This window comes from Lontra canadensis, unplaced genomic scaffold (genome assembly GCF_010015895.1).
Source record: "Lontra canadensis isolate GAN:19392208 unplaced genomic scaffold, GSC_riverotter_1.0 scaffold57, whole genome shotgun sequence".
NCBI lineage: Eukaryota > Metazoa > Chordata > Mammalia > Carnivora > Mustelidae > Lontra > Lontra canadensis.
This window is the reverse complement of record NW_022631051.1, coordinates 184,781-205,422: the sequence shown is the minus strand read 5'-3', so window position 1 is coordinate 205,422 and position 20,642 is coordinate 184,781. Positions and strand designations below refer to the sequence as shown.

Genomic DNA, 20,642 nt, shown 5'->3' with positions numbered 1-20,642 from the left:
TAGGTCAGGTCAACATATTAAGAAACAACTGCATTTTTTATAGTCTTGAAAATTTCTTCCCTTCCAGTCTATTAAATCTGCCCTTAAGCGGAACAACAGAATAAATCAAACTGATAGCAGCTGGAATGATGTCCAAGAGACAGGGCTGGAGCAGAGGAGAGGCAGGGAGAGGCTTTTTCTAGCCACCTCCTCTACTATTTCTAGAGTCCGAGCCGCCCTTGCCTCTAACCTGGATGACAGTGATAGTCTCCTAACTGGAAGCCTTCTTGCTTCTTATCTTGCCCCTCCTTTTTATACACAATGGCAAGGTTAAGTTTCCAAAACCCGAACTCATCTTTCTTCCCTCCCAAAACCCTAGGATCCCACACTTAAACTAAGCAGTAAATACCATCCTATGTCCTTGTCCAATGTTCTCCCCACGCTCCTGCCTCGTGGAAGGAAAAGTGACCTCTTCTTGTCATGCAGATCTCTGCTTAATGTCACATCTCAGAGGCCCTCTGCCACACTTGCTCTTTGTCCCATAGTACTTGTGTCATATTTATGGCTCACTGACCTGCCTCTCACCAGAGAATGTGAACTCCAGGAGGGCAGGCAGCATGTCTGTCCTGCCTCCCAGTTATCCCCAACACTTACAACAGTGCCTAGCATAGATCAAGTGGCTGATCAGTCTAGGTTTAATGACGATCAAGACTGTCATGGTAGATTTTCCCTTTCCTTAACGACATTCAGCGATCCTCCACCTGGTGTGACGCTGCGTGGTGACTTGAAGCTTGGACAGTTGGCTTTAGATCTCACTAGAAAAGCAGGAATAACACTTGCCCTACCTACCTCGTGTGCTGTGAGGATTTGATAATAAAGGTCAAAGATCTGAAGCGCAAGCACTCTACTAGACCATGACAATGGAACTGCTCTCTCATTTTAAAGATGATGAAAAGGAACCCCTCAAATATTAAGTGGCAATATGTGGCCAGGAATTTGCCTACCATACCAAGCTCTAAGGTACAAATACTAAATGATATGAAAATGCATTCATTTGCAGCAGATAAAATACCAATACAACACTTTTAAGAGAGGGAATAGATAGTTGAACAAGACTGGGAAAATTTTTATTTATTTTTTTCCTTTTCTAGGTTTTCTTCTCTAACTTTGCACATGGCCTGGCCTTGAGGATTTTCAATGAGCTCTGAAACAGCCATGTCTGTTTTCTAGTCCTTGCTATAGCCTATAGTCTATACACCACACGAACACCCTTCACACATAATCATTTGTCTTCTATTTTTTAACGTGATACTTCCCTGAAATTATGTTCAAATAACCAATTTCCACAAATTACTTCAAATTTCAATGACTCCAAAATCATGTTAGAGTGTAAAGGAAATGTCTTGACCTTTTAGGCATTTGGGGCTTTTCGCAGAGAGAGCAGAGGGTTCCAGGACTATAAGCTCTGGAGTCAGGCACCCCAGGTTGTAATCCTCTTACTTATTCTAGTGACTCAATCACTCAACTCTGCAGAGCTCAGTACCCCCACCTGAAACACAGAGCTAACAAAAATCTGTCTCACAAGGGTCTTGGGAAGATTCAGTGAAAAAAATCACCCATGTATGGTGCTTTATATACAGTAAATGTTAGTAATAACTATTCTTTTCTTCAGAATTTTGCCTCATCTTCTTAGGCTCTAAGATCCATAAAATGTTAAATGTTTTCTCAGATATATCCTATATATATCATCCAATAGTTTAAACATCTGACTTACTATAAGTATGAAAAAAAGGGCAATAAGTAGTTTTTACTGCATAATGTTAATTTGTACTTAGAAGTTCTGAAGAATACTGTCTCACATAAGTGAAAAATCAGCTTTACCATGAGATTTGAATGTGAAGTTGAAAATCTGAAGAAAGAAAGAAAAAAAAGACTACCCCCAACTACCACTTGTTTAACTTTCTATTATATTTCATTTGAGTCAGCATAATCTTTATTTCAAAATAGTGTTTTTATTATATAAAAATGTAAAAATCCAGCAAAACCAGAAATACCGGATATATTTTCCTGGGCTTTCACATTTGTTGATTTTTATTCGCAATCTTTTTTTCAGCACAATTTACAACCTCAACCCCATTTGCAGTTTGATTATACAAGTGCTAAGTGGCAGAAAGGTCTAGAATAAATACATCAAAAAAAGAGGCCAAGCTATGAAACTAAGTTGCATGCAACAGGTCTATGAGGGTGGGGGAAAGTGTCTGGGAAATAAAATGGAGTAAGACAAAGCAATTGGAAGGTATTAGCTAAAGTTCTTTCAATCATCTTTGTCTTTTGCTCCATGTTTAAGGATGCGCGTGAACTCAATATAATTGAAATTTCCCTTTTTGTCGATAGGCGCTTCTCTGTACAGCTCATCCACCTCCTCGTCTGTAAACCGATCTCCCATGGTTGTCAGCAGCTCTCTCAGGTAATCTTCCTGGATGGTGCCTGGCAGGCAGGAGACAGAAGGAGTCACGAATACATCCTGGCACTTTAATGGTTCATTTCTAAACTAGGTCAGTGTTGCAAAATACTTCAGAATATCCACATTTACATGAACAAAGTAAATTAGTGCACTAAGGCAATATGTAACTATATCATTATGTTTGCCTATTAATTTTGGGTTTTCATTTCAGAATTAAAAAAAAACACTTATTTATTTGAGAGAGAGTGTGAGCAGGGGATGGGCAGAGGAAGAGGGAGCAGATCTCAATCAGACTCTGCATCAAGCACAGAGCCCAACATGGGGCTGAATCTCGGGACCCTGAGATCATGACCTGAGCTGAGACCAAGAGTCGGAAGCTGAACCAAGCTTAACCCAGGCGCCCCTAGAGTTTTTTCACTGTAAAAGCACAGTTAATACATTATAATGCTTACAAAATTAATATGAAGCAAGTGTTTTCTAGAGGAGGAAAAAGAAAACCCTCTGTATTTCAGAGATGTAGGCAGCTGCCCAGAAAAAAGACCAAATGTGCATGGGGGACAGTGCAGTTGTGACAGGTAGAGACAGGAAGGAGGGTGCCAGGTGTATCTGAGGAAGTGTGCGGGTGGCCAAGGAGAGGGTTAAGAGAGAAGAAAAGGGGAAATGAGAGGAGTAAGAAATGTGAATAGCAAGGCTTTATACTCTTTAAAATGAGAAAAAAAAAAGATTTTAACTGTTCAAGTTAGTTAATTATACTTTTTGGTGAGATTTACAGTCACTTGAAGAAGTTGTTTTCATTGTCTAAAAAATACTATTTAACAGACAATTCCCCATTTGGCTTTCAGGAAGCTCCGAACCAAATTCAAAGATTAATATCATAAACTGGGCAGCTTTATGACCTATATGCCCGTGACCTCCCATTCGTGGTCATATTATACTATTATAAATGGTAGTTCATTCATTTTTTTAAAAGTTATATTTTACTCATCTTTTTTTATTTCCTAAAAAGTGTTTCATATAGTTTGGAATGAGGGTGGGCATGAACAAATAAAGAGCACTCACCAGTTGCTTCTTCATCAAAGCAAGCAAAAGCGTTTCTGATGACATCTTCTGGATCTGTGCCATTTAACTTCTCACCAAACATCGTGAGGAACATGGTAAAATTTATGGGCCCTGGAGCCTCATTCATCATGGCCTCAAGGTATGCATCGGTTGGATTCTTCCCTAGAAGATTTCACATTTTAACGTTTAAGGACAAAGAACTAATTTCAATACATAATTATTTTGCTACTGCTTTACTCCCCAGTGTATTTTTAAATTATATCACCATCACATGGAACTATTTTTTCAATTAACTTGCATTAAGAACATTTTTAAAAGACAATTTTTAACAATGTAAAAAATCTTTGCTATATCATTATAAGAATGTATTGTGGGCACAGGTTGAATGTTTTTCATTCACTGATACTTTCTGCAAGCTTTCCTTCACTATTTTCATGAAAAACAGGCACCTGAGGGACACCTGGAGCGGCTTGGTTAAGCGTCCGCCTCTGGCTCAGGTCATAATCTTGGGATCTGGGATCAAGCCCCACATTAGGTCCCTGCTCAGTGGAGAGCCTGCTTCTCCCTCCCCTTCTGCCTCTCTCCCCCAGCTCATGCTCTCCCTCACAAATAAACAAACAAAAAAAGCCCCCCAAATACAGGCACCTGAAACCATGAACCAGGTAATGACACATTTCTGCATCTTAAATGTCAATAATGTTAAAAGTCCATCAGGGCACTTTGAAGCCCGTTGCTTAAAAAATCGAAATATTTGTATTTCCAATTGTGGCACAGTTGCCCATAAACTGGTATGCGTCAAAAATTTTATTTAGTAAGCTGGTCATTTAAGCCAAAACTATTAGGTTGGTTTAGAAGCAAGAGCTCACTTTGAACAATGTTATCTATTAGTCAGTTGCCAGACATGATTTACTCATATGGTGAAACTAGTTTAGTATTGCTCATAATGGGAAATCTTCATCTCAGTTTCATCTGAGACCACTTCTCCCTATGGAGGGAGAGTCCTCTGACCCTCTATGTGAGGTCAGGAGAAAGTCCCCAGGACTGGCCAGTCTTGGTGGGAACAACAAAGCACTTCTCTTGGTCCAGGCATTTTGGGGCTCCCAAGGTGTAGGAAAAGCAGCCCTGAATGGAGGGTCTCAAACAGTGAGTTTGAATCCCAGTTCTGCCACTGACTGTGTGACCTGAGGAAAGGTGGCAGCTGTCTAGGGTTTAGTTGTTTTTTTTTTTTTTTTTAATTGTAAAATGGACTGGTTACACTTGGTATCTGAAAAGTCCCTTCCAACATTAAGTTTGTAATGATTCTCCAGGAAAAGTACATCTTAAGTTAGATATTCATATCTGAGGAAGCATCTGAATGTTACATCCAGCTAAGTGCTAATGACAGTCAAATCAAGAATTATGCTTTATATGTAGTTTTCCTCCTGGGACTTTGAGTGAAATTTAAATGCCAAGTGGCAACCTGTCTTACTGTATGTATATTACCTGTCTCACTCATTATACCTGTTCAACATAACAATACAAAAATTAGCCTAAAATTAGTTTCAAGATTCACTGAATAAGTGAAAGGAACTAAAAAAGATCTACTTTTCTACCTTCAAATTTAATCCAACTCTATAGCCATAATTTTTGGGGGAAAAATGTCTAACCCAAAGGTGTCAAGAAAACCTGGGTACTGAAAAGACGTAGGGACTTAAAATGAATTGGTTTAGGTTAAGCACCTATGGGCCCAATTCAGGGCATCCAATATAATTTGTTGATTTGAAAGGTAAATAAATACATATCTTTAAAAAGCATGGGTTCCCCAAAATGGAAGACCCCAAAGTCAGTCTCTTCCTCTACTATCCCTCATTCACCCAACAAAAATTGAGCATCTACTATGAGCAGGGTACAGGCTTGAGTGTTCACTTTTTTTTTTTTTTTTTAAGATTTTATTTATCTGAGAGAGAGAATGAGTAGGGATGGGGAAGATGGGGAAGAGGGAGAAGCAAGCTCTCCGCTGAGCAAGAGCCTAATGTGGGGCTTGATCCCCGGACCCTGAGATCAAGACCTGGGCAGACACTTAACCAACTGACCCACCCAGGTGCCCTGAGTGTTCAATCTTTGTAATACAACTAAGTCCTTCAGTTTTACTCCACCACCTTTTTCATTAGTGACCTGCCCAAAAAGAGTACACTTAAAACACTAGGGTCCAACCCACCTCCAAGTCAGTAACTTAGTTCAATATCCTGATTTTACTCTCACTCTGAATAAAGAAAATGTTGTAAAATGTTAAAAATTGGTGCATCTAGGTAAAAATGTATGCATGTCCATCGCACTGTTCTTTCAACTTTTTATAGGCTTAAAATTTTTCAAAATAATATGATAGAAAAAAGAAATAAAATAGAGGAACAAAACTGTGTTCTGGTTACTAAGAGGAAAAGAATAACAACCTCTCTCTTTGCCCGCTTGCCCCTGAACTGTCCTTTTTGGCTAATAGTCAAGAACAAGCAGAGAGCAGAGCCTAACTGTAGCCTATCCCTGACCTGCACCCCTTCCCCAGCAAGTCTACAGAGAACTAGGAGGCTCACCATTCCCAGCTGTAAAATCACTGCTGACTTGGGGCAGAACGTGGAAGACCTTCCTTCTCATCCTTCTTTTTAAGATTACACCAAACAACAACAAAATCATACAAGGAATAATAAATTAACACCCATATAACCAAAATGACAAAGGGGCAGTTTCTGTTTGCTTTAAATCTTGTATCTTTATATTTTCTTTACCTTAATTGTAAGAAAATGATAAATAAAATCCTCTTATGACTGGTCAGCCCCAACTTGGCACTTCCTACCTAGACATCTCTCACTAGGCCTCTGAGATAAGGAGAGAAATACTTACACATCACACAAAAAAATAATTCAAAAAACATTGAAATATTTTTGGGAGGTGGGCATATTAAGAATATAAAAGCCTACCTAGAGAAGCAAGCATATCATGCAAATCCTCCTTGTCAATGAAACCATCTCTGTTCTGATCAATCATGTTGAAGGCCTCTTTGAACTCCTGAATCTGTGACTGGTCAAACATGGCGAATACGTTGGATGTTGCGCGCTGGGGGCGCTTCTTGGTGGTCTTGGTCTTTGCCTTTTTGCTCGACATGGTGGCTGTTTAATTCTAGAGTTAAAAAGAAAAAACATGAAGCAAAAAAGAATGCATTAAACATAAAACAAAACAAAAAAAGAACCTGTAATACGTCAAGTTAGTGAGCAAAAATTTCTTAATGTAGAATTATTACTTCAATTGTGTAGGAATAAATATACATTTCAATTTTATTTCCAATGTCACAATTAAATGGTTAGGAAAAAGCAGTTCTGAAAAATTTAAGAAGCAGAATAGAAATCATTAAATAGCTTGCCTCCAAATTTCATGAGACTCATTTTTTTAAAGTGGAAATTAATTTAAAAATACACAGCAATAGCTAGCATTTATTGAGTAGCTTACTATGTGCCAAGTACTGTTACGAGGATTTGGGGCTCCCCTAAAGAGAAAGACTCCAAAGCTGACATTTCATTTAACTTTTTACAAGGATCATCCTATTGGATCCTCCTAATAATCCACTGCAATAGGTACTCTTTTTACTCCATTTTATTACCAGTATTGCATAACCTCTCTGACCCTTGGTTTTTCAAAACACAGTATGAAAACCAGGGAACCTCACACAACCCTCAGTTTTATAGCAAAACAGCCTCTATTTCAATGCCAGTGAGACTTAAATGAGAAAACTTTCACAAAGGAACTAGTATAGTCACTGTATGGTACATGTTAAAAAAATGATTAAAACCTACTTTTTTTTTTTAGTGATCTCTATACCTGACATGGGGCTTGAACTCACATGGTGCTTGAACTCAGGACCCCAAGATCAAGTCACATGCTCTATCAACCGAAGTCAGCCATGCACCCCAAACCTACTCTTTAATCTTGCATCCCTTCTAGCTTCATCCTCATTTCCCCTTTCCTTTGACAAAATGTATAGAATAGCAGTCTGATACTCAACTGTCTCCATTTTCTCATCTTTCCAGTCACTCCTCAATTCTCTATAATATGGTACCAATGGTAGCTTCCAATACTCTACTGAAAGCCACCAATAATTTAGATGTCAAATAGGAGGTGCCTGGGTGGCTCGGTCAGTTACAAGTCCTACTCTTGATCTCAGCTCAGATCTTTGATCTCAGCGTTGTGAGTTCAAGCCCCATGTTGGGCTCCACACTGGGCATGGAGCCTACTTAAAAAAAAAAAAAAAAAGTAAATGTCAAATAGCATGAACACATTTCATTCCATTTTTTTATTTGCAGTTTTAAATTAACACAATGCAAAAATACTATCAACTTTGGAGTCAGAAAGTCCTAAGTTCAAATCCTAGCTCCACCATTACTAGCTACGTATAACCTTGGAAAACCCAGAGAGACCAGAGCAATTTTTCCATCCAATGTCTTCATAATTGCCCTATGAGATAGGTATTATCTAGGTTAAAATATAAAACCAATGGCCCTATGTAGTAAACAATTTTGCCCAAAGAGAGGCTTAGCCTTTGTCCTCTCTGCTTCTGGGAGATAATCTCTAAGCCTGTGGAGTGTCCTGCCTATATCTGGGGTCTTGGGTCACATCAGACAATCTAACAATGTAATTTATTGTGGGGGTTATGGGTCATGTGTTACCATTTTGACCTCTCAAGGGGCTAGATACTAAGGTCAGCCACAGAGTAGCTAACAGTATCTATGTGGTGGAGCCCCAGTAAAAACTATGGCTATCAAGGATCAAGTGAGCTTTCCTAGTTAACAATACTCCATGCATACTGTCACATCTTGTTGCCAGGAGGAGTAACACTGTCCCTGGAAGAGGACAACTGGAGCTCTGCATTTGGAACACTCCTGGACTGTACCACACATCTCTTTCTTTGGCTGATTTTAATCTGAATCCTTTTACTGCAATAAACCATAACCAAGGATATAACAGCTTTCAATGAATTATGTGAATTCTAGCAAAATTATCAAACCTGAGGGTTGTCTTTGGGGGCCCAAACTTGCGATTGGCATCAGAAATGAGGGTGGAAGGGGCGCCTGGGTGGGTCAGTGATCCCAGGGTCCTGGGATCGAGCTCCGCATCCCGCTCTATGCTCAGCGGGGAGCCTGCTTCCCCCTCTCTCTCTGCCTACCTCTCTGCCTACTTGTGATCTCTGTCTGTCAAATAAATAAATAAAATCTTAAAAAAAAAAAAAAGAAAGAAAGAAATGAGGGTGGTCTTGGGGACTGTTGTTTAACTCTGAAGCCCCATAGTATGAAAGCAAATGACTGGCTGGGCAGTGGCTGACCAAGGCAATTTTGGACTTTGGTCTCTAGGATTTTTAGTCATGAATTTTCTTTTCTTTTCTTTTCTTTCTTTCTTTTCTTTTCTTTCTTTCTTTTTAATCTACACTGTTTACTTCTCTTTCTTCAATTAAAAAAAACAAAAACAAAAACAAGACAAAACAAAAAAACCCACCCTCCACCCCAACCCCAACTCTGGGTATTCTGAAGCTTGGCTTAGTGGTGCAAGTTTGAAGTACACCAGCCTTAGAATTCTTATTCTAAACATAGAGTTCATATTCCAACACCTTCTCTACCCCATTTAAGTGTTAGTTTTCTCTCTGTCCTGTAACAGTTTATTTGAGTTTAGTTACATTGAAGGTTAAATCAGAGACAGAATGTGGTCTACCAGCAAGGCACTTGTCTATGCTTTAATTCTTCTTCCTATTCCAAAACTGGTGATTACAACTTTTTTGTGCTAAAAATTCTGATTCTGTTCCTTTAAGATATAATATGTACAAAAGACAGTAAATCTGAAGGCAAGAATTAGTTCTCTCAGTATCTACAAATTATATTTGTAATAGACTCATTTAGAAAAACATCCCAGAGCAAATTTTTATTTTAAAAAATAGTCAATTGTGTAATGCTAACCCTACAGCTACCCCAAAAGTCTATAGTATTGAAACATTTCTGAAGCTTGGTTGGGGTTCTCCAAGAAGCTAATGCCAAGAAGGGATTAAACATGCAAAGGTTTTTATTAGGAGCAATGCCTGTGAGAGAACGGGAGGTAACCAGTAAGGCCAGAAATGCCACTAGATGGTAAGACAAGTCTGACCCCAAAAGTGAAGGCAACAGGGAAGGAAGGTGAAAAACAATCAAGGGCAATTCATCAATGGCCCTAATCAAAACAGATTACAGAACAGGTAATAAGCTCAATGTAATAACACAATAACTTCTTCTAAAAAAGTTTTTCTCCCTATACTTCACTTTAAAACTGTACACATTTATATATATATATATATATATATATATATATTACACATACATATATATATATGTATGTATATATGTATGTGTGTGTATATATATATATATATATATACACACACACCTATATGCTACACACATACACACATATCAGCTGAAAAGTGAGGTAAAGCAAAACAATCAATCTGAAAGGAACTATCCCCCCAAAAGAAACTACCATCCTCTTTCCCCTTTCCATCTGAGATAAGGATCTTGGCTTTCTCTACTTTCTCGCTTCCCACTCACTTTCAACCCATCACAACCTGGCTTTTTTCCCCTCTACTGCAACTGCTTTCAAACTGCCAAATCCAGTCTAACTCCTTGGATCACTCTGCTGTGTTTGACATCATTTTATGCCTCTTTTCTTCAGAGCCTTAACAACTCTTGGCCTTGGTGAACAGTAATAGTAGAAATGAACTGTCCAAGACAAACCATAAGAGACTCTTAATCTCACAAAACAAACTGGGGGTTGCTGGGGGGAGGGGGCTAGGGAGGGGGTGGTTGGGTTGGGTTATGGACACTAGGGAGGGTATGTGCTATGTTGAGTGCTGTGAAGTGTGTAAGCCTGACGATTCACAGACCTGTACCTCTGGGACTAATAATACATTATCTGTTAATAAAAAATAAAAAATAAAATAAAATCTTAAAAAAAAAAAGAAAGAAAGAAAGAAATGAACTGTCCAAAATGGAAAAGGGCAAGTTTCCCAACCTCGAAGACATTCCACTATTACAAGGGAGACTCTTTAAAAAAAAAAGAAAGAAAAAAAATTATTTTGAGAGAGAGAGCACAAGCAGGGGCAAGAAGCAGAGGGATAGGGAGAAGCAGCAGGAAGCCGGACATGGGGCTTGACCCCAGGACTCCAGAATCATGATCTGAGCTGAAGGCAGATGCTTAAATGACTGAGCCATCCAGATGCTCCACAAGGGAGACTCCTAGTGGTATTGGAAAGGTTGGCTTATGTACAATGCTACATTTGACTTGATGATACCAATTTACTCTTCTCTGTTCTATTTCTATGACTGGTCCTCCTCCATTTCTTGTTAGGCTTTTATCTTCACTCACCTAAATATTCATGTTTCCCAATATTCTAGCAGTCCATGGCTTATTAAAATTCTTTCCATTCTGCTTTCCTTGAATGATCTCATCAACTCTCACTGGTCTGACAACATTGATGACTACCAAGTCTGTATGTTCAGGCCTGACCTTTCCCTTGGGCTGCAGACTCTTAATACCCAACTGCTTGTGAAAGGCACCCATTTGGACACCCCACAGACACTCAGAATCAATGTGTTGAACACCAAATTCATTATCTTCCTGTTTCTAAATTTTCTCAGCTTTCTGTCTTTTCTCAGTTAATGACACCATCATTTACCAATTCGCCAAGCCAGAAACCTAGAGTCATTCCCAACTCCTCCCTCTCCCTGGTGAATCAACCCTTGCTTTTTGAATATTTCTCAGGCTTGCTCATCTTCCTCATTCCTCTCCCACCACCCTAAACTGGGTCTTCATTATTTCTGTGCAGAATATTTCTATAGCTAAATAACGTATCTTCTTGCTTTTTCGTCCCTCTAACCTGCCCTTTACATTCCAGCCAATGGTGTCGAACATATGAATATGACCTTACCTTTCTCTTAAGAATCTTCTTGGGCTCCCCACTGCATATAGTGGAAAGTTTAAGTTCTTAAGCATGGTCTACAAGGTCCTCCTTTCCATACACTAGAATGACCTCTCCGGCCTTATCTCTAGCCATTCTTTGTACTTTTCCTTCAGCAGCACCCAACTGCTTGTATGGAACCATGCAGCTTCTTACCTTGTGTACTTCTGTTCTTGCTCTTTTTCCAGCCCCAAAATGCTTTAAGACCAGCGAGAAAATTAAAGGTTTACTTAACTTAGGGCTCCATTACCATTTACTGAGTGACTCATGTGCTAGGCACATTATGTGCATTAAACTTAACATACCTGGGGCGCCTGGGTGGCTCAGTGGGTTAAGGCCTCTGCCTTCAGCTCAGGTCATGATCTCAGAGTCCTGGGATCGAGCCCCACATCGGGCTCTCTGCTCAGCAGGGAGCCTGCTTCCTCCTCTCTCTTTGCCTGCCTCTCTGCCTACTTGTGATCTCTGTCAAATAAATAAATAAAATCTTAAAAAAAAAATAAAAAAAAAAACTTAACATACCTGCTTTACAAATATGAAGAAACAGAAGATCGAAGCTATTAAAAAACTTTCCCAACGTCACCTAGTGGCAGAGCCGGGATCCAAACCCCATTTATTAAAAGTTATTTCTACTTTTATATTATTCACTTTGTACTATAGGTTCTTCTAATCATTTTACCACAAAAAAATTTTTTTTTTTTTTTGGACAGACAGAGATCACAAGTAGGCAGAGAGGCAGGTAGAGAGAGAGGGAGGGGGAAGCAGGCTCCCTGCTGAGCAGATAGTCTGACGTGGGGCTCGATGGGATCATGACCTGAGCTCAAGGCAGAGGCTTTAACCCACTGAGCCACCCAGGCACCCCTTACCACAAAATTTTTTAAAAACTTTCAATACTATCAATGTAATTCAACACTGACCTTTTTTAAAAAAGATTTTATTTATTTATTTGAGAGAAAGAGAGGGAGTGTGTGCAAGAGGGTGGGGGGAGAAGGAGAGAGAGAGAACTTCAAGCATACTTCCCGCTGAGCAGGGAGCCCAGTGGGGCTCAATCTCACAACCCTGAAATCATGAGCCAAAATCAAGATGAAGACACGTAACTGAGTTACCCAGGCATCCCTCCCCTCCCCTCTCCCAATGATTTCTGAGCAGTGACTTTCTTCTGAATTCAAGTCCTCGAGTTTTCAAATAAATTCAGACAATAACTGGGGAAACCAACGTACAGAATAGAACTGCATAGTGGAATGGACTGTGTAATCTAGATTTATTTAAAGTGACAGTATTTCCTACCAGTCATGGCCTTGGTTTGACATCATAAAGGCTTGAAACCTTTACCTTGGGCTGTCAAATTAATGTTTAACCTATACATGTTAAAGAGAAAACAATAATCCAACCCTCTCCATAAACTATAATTATAGAAAAAAATCCATATAGACCAGCATATAATGTAATCAAGAGCCCTCAACAGCAGTAAAAACTTCTAATTTCCTCCTCAAAATTTTTATTTCATTATTTTGGTAAATTTCTCATATAGTGTGAACTAAAGGTTATATGTCCTGGTCACAGAGTTTACAAGAAGGGCGGGGATATAGGAATACTGGTATATGTGGCTGTGGTGTCAACATATTTACATAATAATCTACATGTCTGCAAAACACTTGCAATACTGATGTATAAATCAAACCACGGGCACAATAATCACTAATAAGCGGAAATTGCTTGTGAACTTCATCAGCCTATATGACTTTATTGACTTTTATGGGGCATATTCTGGCAGCTACCTAGGACTTCGACATTCCTTTGAGGCTTCTTCCTTTAAGTGTTTTAAGTCAGTTGGTTGCTGTCACCATATGGCAAGTAAACATTCTCTCACAGCAGTTCACCTTCTGGTCTCAATCTTGGCTGCACATTAGAATCATCTTGGAAGTTTAAAAAAATTGATGCCTAGGTCCTAGTCCGCTCTAACACAAACTGATGGGTGGGGCCCATGACTGCTATTTTAAAAAGTGCATTGGGCGATTCCATGCAGGAGGGTTGGGAATGAAAATTAACCATTTAGAAGGTGCTATTTATGTACTGAGTCCCTTCAGTTTTAAAAATTTGGTCATTATGTTTTAATGGAGATGTTAGAGACCTGGATACTAATGCCAGTTCTGTCATTCACAAGTTACATGACCTTAGGTCATTTTGGCTGTCCTGAGCCTCACTGACCTCATCTATAAAATAAAAGAAGCAGATCAGAAGTCACAAACTGCAGCTACCAAACTATATGCAATTTTCAGAGAGGTTCATTTAATTTTCCCAGGGGTGATTTTTTAAAATGCCTTTTTATTTTATTTTTTCAAAGACTTTTTTTATTTATTTGACAGATATAGATCACAAGTAGGCAGAGAGGCAGGCACAGAGAGAGGAGGAAGCAGGCTCCCTGCTGAGCAGAGAGCCCGATGCGGCACTTGATTCCAGGACCCTGGGATCATGACCTGAGCTAAAGGCAGTCTTTAAGCCACTGAGCCACCCAGGCGCCCCTAAAATGCCTTTTTAAGTAACTGAATTAGTTTGCCAACATTTAAAAAAGCTGAATAGTTACTTTAATAAAAACAAATTTCAAACATCTTGAAAAACTGTATAAGGGGTCACTTGACCGGCATTCCCAAGTTCCTGTAATAATGAGTATTCAGTAAGCAATTCCCACTACTCCCTACAGCTTCCTGTCACAGCTGGAATTTGTTTATGTGACTGAGACCCTTTTGAGAGCTCTGAACTTGTTCCTTGGCCTCCGAGAGCATCTGAACTTGTTCCTTGGCTCCGATGGTAGCCAAACTCCAAGATGGCCCTCTTGCCCTTGTGCAATCCCATCCAACAGTGAAAAGGGCTGACCTGTGTAGGGAGGTAAAATAATTTTCCTTCTACCCTTCTGACTTCTTGGATGACACTTCTGTAATTATAGATTCACAAGAGACAAACAGAAATTTACTAACATGTATATATGGGAGATATCCAGGCAAAAGCCTACTCTGAAAGGTAACTTAGAAGTCAGCTTAGACATCATCTCCAGCTAAAGACAAAGAGGGAAGTATGTGTGAGGGGAAGAGGCTAGTTGCAGAAATTGCACAGTAAACGGGGTAAGGCTTGTCATGTAGACTAAAGTCAGGGCTTTCTCCACTGATAAAAGTCTAAAGTTGTCTCCAGAGGGTAATCTTTGTTCTTGGAGGGGAGGAAGGACACTGTTGTACATTTATGTCCTGCTTTTAGGCAAACAGGAAAGAGAGCTTTTCTTTTGTCTGTTTCTTCAACTGCCTTCAGTTCAAAACAATCTGTATGCCAAAGTAGCTTATTTTGGAGTGGCATATTCTGCTACTCTTCATAACCAATAGGATATTGCAAAAATGATGGTGTGTGATCTTGTAATACACCTTCTGCCTTGCTCTTCCTCAAACTACTCAATCTGGGGCAAGCCAGCACCAGGACACAAGGGCCCTACACAGCCCTATGGAAAGGTCCATGTGCAGGGAAGTGAGGCCCCCCGCCAAGAGTCAACACCAACTTGCCAGCCATGTGTGTCAGCCATCTTGGACGCTGCTCTTCCTTCAAATGATTGCCAATCCAGCTGACACCCGGACTACAACCTCATGAGACTCAAAACCACTAGCTAAGCTGCCTTGGAATTCCAGACCCTTGGAAATTGTTTATTGCTTTTTTAAGGTGCTGAATTTGGGGTAATTGGTTATACAGTACTAGAAAACAAGTAAAGCCACTGTGTTTCCTTGGCCTCTTTAATATTAAAATAGGACAATGATTTATTTCAGAATTATGGCCACAGTCAAGTTTGTATTAGATAGGGAATTTTGATTCCAGGTTAGAAAATTTTAATTCCTTCTATTCTCCAAGTTCTGCGGGCTCTTTTTAAAAAAGATTTTATTAATTTTTAAAGTAATCTCTACACCCAATATGGGGCACAAACCTACAATCCCGAGACCCAAGATTTGCATGCTCTACCAACTGAGCCAACCAGGCACCCCTCATTTTTGCCATTTTAAAAAGATTTTTCTAGTAATTTATAACCATTCCATATAGGTTTTTAAATGTTAGCCCACAGTTACTCATACTATTTACTTTTTTAAAAGTTTATTTATTTGTTTTTAAGTAATCTCTTTCCCAACGTGGGGCTCAAACTCATGATCTCCTGAGATCAAGAGCTGCATGCTCTGACTGTACTAGCCAGGTGCCCCTTAGGTGAGTGCCTCTCTGAACTGCAACAGAGTCACCACTTCCTCAACATTCCCATCAACACTATCCTATTCTTCTGATGCCTATGCTGATTTTGCTAGTTCTTCTTGCTTCCTAATTGGAGTTTTTTCCAAAGATCTACTTGAACTATAGTGCTTTTCTCAGCTACCGGTTGAAAAATCAGGAGCATAAAGCTTCCTTCCAAAAATGAGGTAACTGGAAAGGGAAGAGGAGCTGATTTTGTGAGCAAAGGCATGATGAAGAGTTCAAGTTCCAGCCAAGCTCCAGCAGAATGGTAGTGGAGGCCCAGGGTCAGGATGCTTAGGGAATCTCCTCTAGCAAGGACAATTTGTAAGTAGAGGCACATGGTGAGGCCTATCAGTAAATGAATGCAAAAAAGCACAGAGCGGTTCTGCTAAAAGTTAAGGTCATTTCTGATTTAATTCTCACGCTCAGCATGGTCTGTCAGAAACTTTAGAAATTTCTCATGGATTCCCATGGTCATTATTGTAGTCAAGACTAATGTTAGTGCTAATTAGGAGGATCAAATGACTGGATACATGAGCAACAGTCTGAAAACAGCAATCATAAGGAGAATTTAGTATATAATCAAGCCAGAACAGTTCACAAAATTAACCTCATATACTTAATGACATATCACTGTTTTTATACTGCATATTTAGGCCAGTATGTAATCAGTTCTATAAATTATTATATCTATTATTTCTTGTACAGAGCCAAACACAATTTTTACAGCTTTCCTCTTGGTACCAACTAAGCTTTCCTCATAGTATATGTATTTTAATATTTACCACATACATTATAATGCTGTCATTTTAAAATTACAGGTTTTATGATCATCCCAGCTGGCAGTAAACTTTCCATCCCCTGAACTCCCATATATTATTTTGTTTTATCGCAGTGAAATTTATATATGGTAAAATGTAGAGATCTTAAAAATGAGTTTTTATAAATGTGAACCCCCATGTAACCACCATCCCAATGAAGTTATAAATGTTAACATCACTCCAGAAAGTTCTTTCCAAGTCAATGACCCTCTCCCATAGGCAACCATTGCTCAGATTTCTATAAATCAGAAATTTATTTTTTAAAATTTTTAAAAAGATTTTATTTATTTATTTGACAGACAGAGATCACAAGTAGGCAGAGAGGCAGGCAGAGAGAGAGGGGGAAGCAGGTTCCCCGCTGAGCAGAGAGCCTGATGTGGGGCTCGATCCCAGGACCCTGGGATCATGACCCGAGCCAAAGGCAGAGGCTTTAACCCACTTCAGCCACCCAGGTGCCCCTATAAATCAGAAACTTATTAACTATAAATTAGTTTTGTCTTTGACTTTTTTTTTTTTAAGATTTTATTTATCCATTTGACAGGTAGAGATCAGAAGTAGGCAGAGAGACAGGCAGAGAAAGAGGAGGAAGCAGGCCCCCCTCCGAGCAGAGAGCCCGATGCAGGGCTTGATCCCAGGACTCTGGGATCATGATCCGAGCTGAAGGCAGAGGCTTTAACCCACTGAGCCACCCAGGCACCCGTCTTTGACATTCTTATAAATGGAATTATATTCTATATTCCTGACTTCTTTCACTCAATATAATATTTCTGAGATTCATTTATCTTGTTGCTTTTATCAGTGGTTTATTCTTTTTTTACTGCCCAGTAATATTCTCTTGCCATGTCATTTACTTACACATTTTTGTGACCTTTTTACCTTGGATTGTATGGTATAATAGTTCCTTACACTCAGTAGGTGCTCCATAAATATCAGTAAAGCAAATACATACATATGCCTCCTTCCTATCACAAGCAGAATTACATATACATACATAAGGTAGATCCTGGATCTGACTCCCAAAATAATCTTTTCTCTATGGTCTACCCATGGTTCAACATTAATTCTACTGGAGTCTTCCCTAAGCGATCCTCAACAAAACTTACCAGTTAACCCCTGTTCCATATCTGGAGGAAACAATGCTGATAATAGACAATAACTGAGTGCTAAATATGTGCTAGCCCTTGGTCTAAGCATTTCACATATATTAACATATTTAACCCTCTGAATTAATGATATGTGCTGTTATCTCCATTTCTCAGATGACAAAATTAGGGCAAAGAGAATAAACAATTTGCCTACAGCCACACAGTTAGAAAATGGTAGAGTTTATATTTTGTATCTGTACTCCGGAAGTCTAGGTCCAGAGCTTGTACCACTGGCCCCTAATATCCTATATATATAGACAGCTCAAATTCTCTATCAGGAAAACGTGGATAGCTGGTTGGGGGTACCAAACAATGTCACCACACAGCTAAAATGCAGACTAAGGAAAATACGAAAGGTGCTGGTAATGAAACTCATCCCCAGATACCCAATGTCTTTGAATCCTAGAAAAGAGGGACAACCAGCCCTATTTACAGACTCTTTTATTTCCTAAAACAATGACCTTCACCTGGGGATCTATCCTTCAGAAGTTTCAGTTCATCCTGTCCAAATTCAGTCTCATTAAAGCATAAATGAATATCAAGCCAGCCATTATAAAAGTTGTTTCATTCAACAGAGCCTGAACAAACAAAAAGCTGTGCACTTAGTTACGAGGTCCAGCGGGGTCCACCTAATGCTTACAGAGAAAATGGACGGCACATGTGAATCCTTCAAGTGACCTTGGGCAAATTATCTCACTTCTCTGGGTTTCAGTTTCCTCAACTATAAAATGAAAGATAATCTATTAAATAGATAATCTATTTCACAAAATAATCTGTAAAGTTCTTTTGAATTCGAAAACGTTATGATTCTTCTCTTATCAAAAGACCATTCTAAATCCATCTTAAACAAAGGCTGCCAAACTAATCCTCTAAACACCCCCTTTCTTCATATTACTCCCTTTTAAAGAATCCAAAATGACTGCCTGATGCCTCTTACATAATCTCTTATTTCTCGGTCAAGTTTTCAAGACATCTGTAAAAACGCCTCACTTATTTACCTACCTACCTACCCTTATATCCAGCTATTATTCATTATATTTCTTGTTTCTTTCAAGCTAGTCTCTCCCCCCGCGGCCTCTTTCTCACACAACACAATTCCCACTTTTTCAGCTTTTAGTCTTGTTACCTCCTTCCACAGATCCTGCCAGAAATACTTAAGTTCTACCTCCTAGGGCTAAATCCAAGGTCTTCAATAAGGTCATGATTCTTTCTCCAGGAAATCCTTCTTGACTTTTGTTATTCGTCCTTTTCTTCAATCAACACGAATGAACTAAATCTTTACAAGATGCAAGACACAGTGAGAGTTACAACTCCTACGGAAATCATTACATTTTAGCCTGTACCAACCATGCACTCCGACACAGGTGCTCTAATAGTTTCCTCGGACACTTCATCTAAGGCAAGAAGCAGGCACCAGTAGACTCCTACCCACCAAAGCACCTAGCACCATGTCGGGACACAGAGCAGGCGCTCAACACCTTCATCGGCCGACTGGGCCCGCCGAGGGCAAGGCGCTGGCAGCGGAGCCTCCGGGCGGTCGGAGGCACCAGGTGGGTGAAGTCAGCCGGGTGACGCAAGGGCTGGTCTACCCTCTGCTGGGGACCCAGCCACCTCTTCCGACAGGGCGTCTCCCCAGCCCAGCTTCATCTGCCCTGCCGCTGCCCGGCCTCTCAACTTCCAGGCGGAGGCCGGGCCACTGCCAAGACCTTCTCGCCCACCCTTCTCGCCCAACCTGACAGGTCCCGCAGTCCCCGGCCCCCAGCGTCCCGGACCCTTGGGGCGGGGTCCGGCGGCCGGCGCGAGGCCGGAAGGGAGGAGGGACGGACGCGGCCCGAAGGGTGTCGTGCGCGGGGGCGAGTGCCACTCACCGCCGCCAGACACCAGAACCCGGGCTGCCCTGCGCGAGACGAGGAGCGACGGCGACGATGGCCGAGCTGCGGCGCGACAGTGGCGGCGGCCGGCACTTCCTGCCTGGAGAGGTGGACCGGAAAGCGCACCGGAAGGCGCGGCTGGATCCAACTCGGGACGGGGGGGATGCGAGAGGTGTTCTCGCTCAAGACCGAGCGAAGCGCACTGTGTGGGCCGCGGAGCCGGGCTAGGGCCGGCGAACACAGCCTGGCCTTTAGTTGTCTTCTGTGGCCTGTGGGACCTGCTGCTGCATACCCCCTTTGCGTGCGGCTGCAGTCCCTTGGCCCGCCCTCCTCCCCCGCCCGGCACGGCGAGTTCCCGCGGCCCTTCCGCATTCCCCGGCTGCGGGGCGCTGGTCCCGTCCTGGAATTTGACCTGGTGGGGCTGGGCGGGGCTCGCTGCGATCCCTCAGGATTTGGGGTTCCCCCGGCGCCAGAAGCCGCCCACCCTGGACTCTCAGAGTTAGCACGGGGAAGTAAAGCTCGCGTAGTTCTATTTGTACTTGAGGTAAAACAAGTGATTGTTTAGGGTGCGTCCCACGTATTACGGAAGGTAAGAGGGCGGCGGCCGGGCGGACCCTGCCTGCTGGAAAACCCTTTCTTTTTCAACTAGGCTCCAACCGGAGCTTTTCTACCGTCACATTTAAGGTTTACCGCCTTACAGACCACGGCCAGCCTATGACCGTTTCACTCCCCTTCCAACCACAAGAAAGTCTTACTCAAAATACTTGCTTTCCGTTGGGTCGATAGGTGACCAAATTGCACACACACATACTTACAAGCGCTCACACATTATAAGATGTTCTTCGTCAAAACAGGAAACCACGAAGCTACGTTATTCAAGGTTTGTTCTAAATAGTGTTTGTGCCCATAACCTTCAGTTGCCTCACTTGGAATAAGAGATGAATAGCACTATCTGGGTAATGGAGAGTAAGTCAACTTAATACCAAACCTTTATTGAGCACTGTGACTGAAAGTGTGACAGATGTTGGGGGGAGAGGAATAAAAATGCCTTTTATA

General features: G+C 40.9%; 1 protein-coding gene across 1 annotated transcript; it reads right to left on the bottom strand.

The window, feature by feature from the left end:
* Window positions 1–1,971: 1,971 nt before the first annotated feature.
* On the bottom strand, window positions 1,972–19,700 carry LOC116878339 (myosin regulatory light chain 12B). Its single transcript, XM_032875679.1, has 4 exons — window positions 19,584–19,700; window positions 6,454–6,652; window positions 3,503–3,664; window positions 1,972–2,466 (listed from the first exon to the last, which is right to left on the bottom strand). Exons 2-4 carry the CDS (start codon window positions 6,635–6,637, stop codon window positions 2,294–2,296), a joined length of 519 nt encoding a protein of 172 aa, XP_032731570.1. The 5' UTR covers window positions 6,638–6,652; window positions 19,584–19,700; the 3' UTR covers window positions 1,972–2,293.
* Window positions 19,701–20,642: the final 942 nt, after the last annotated feature.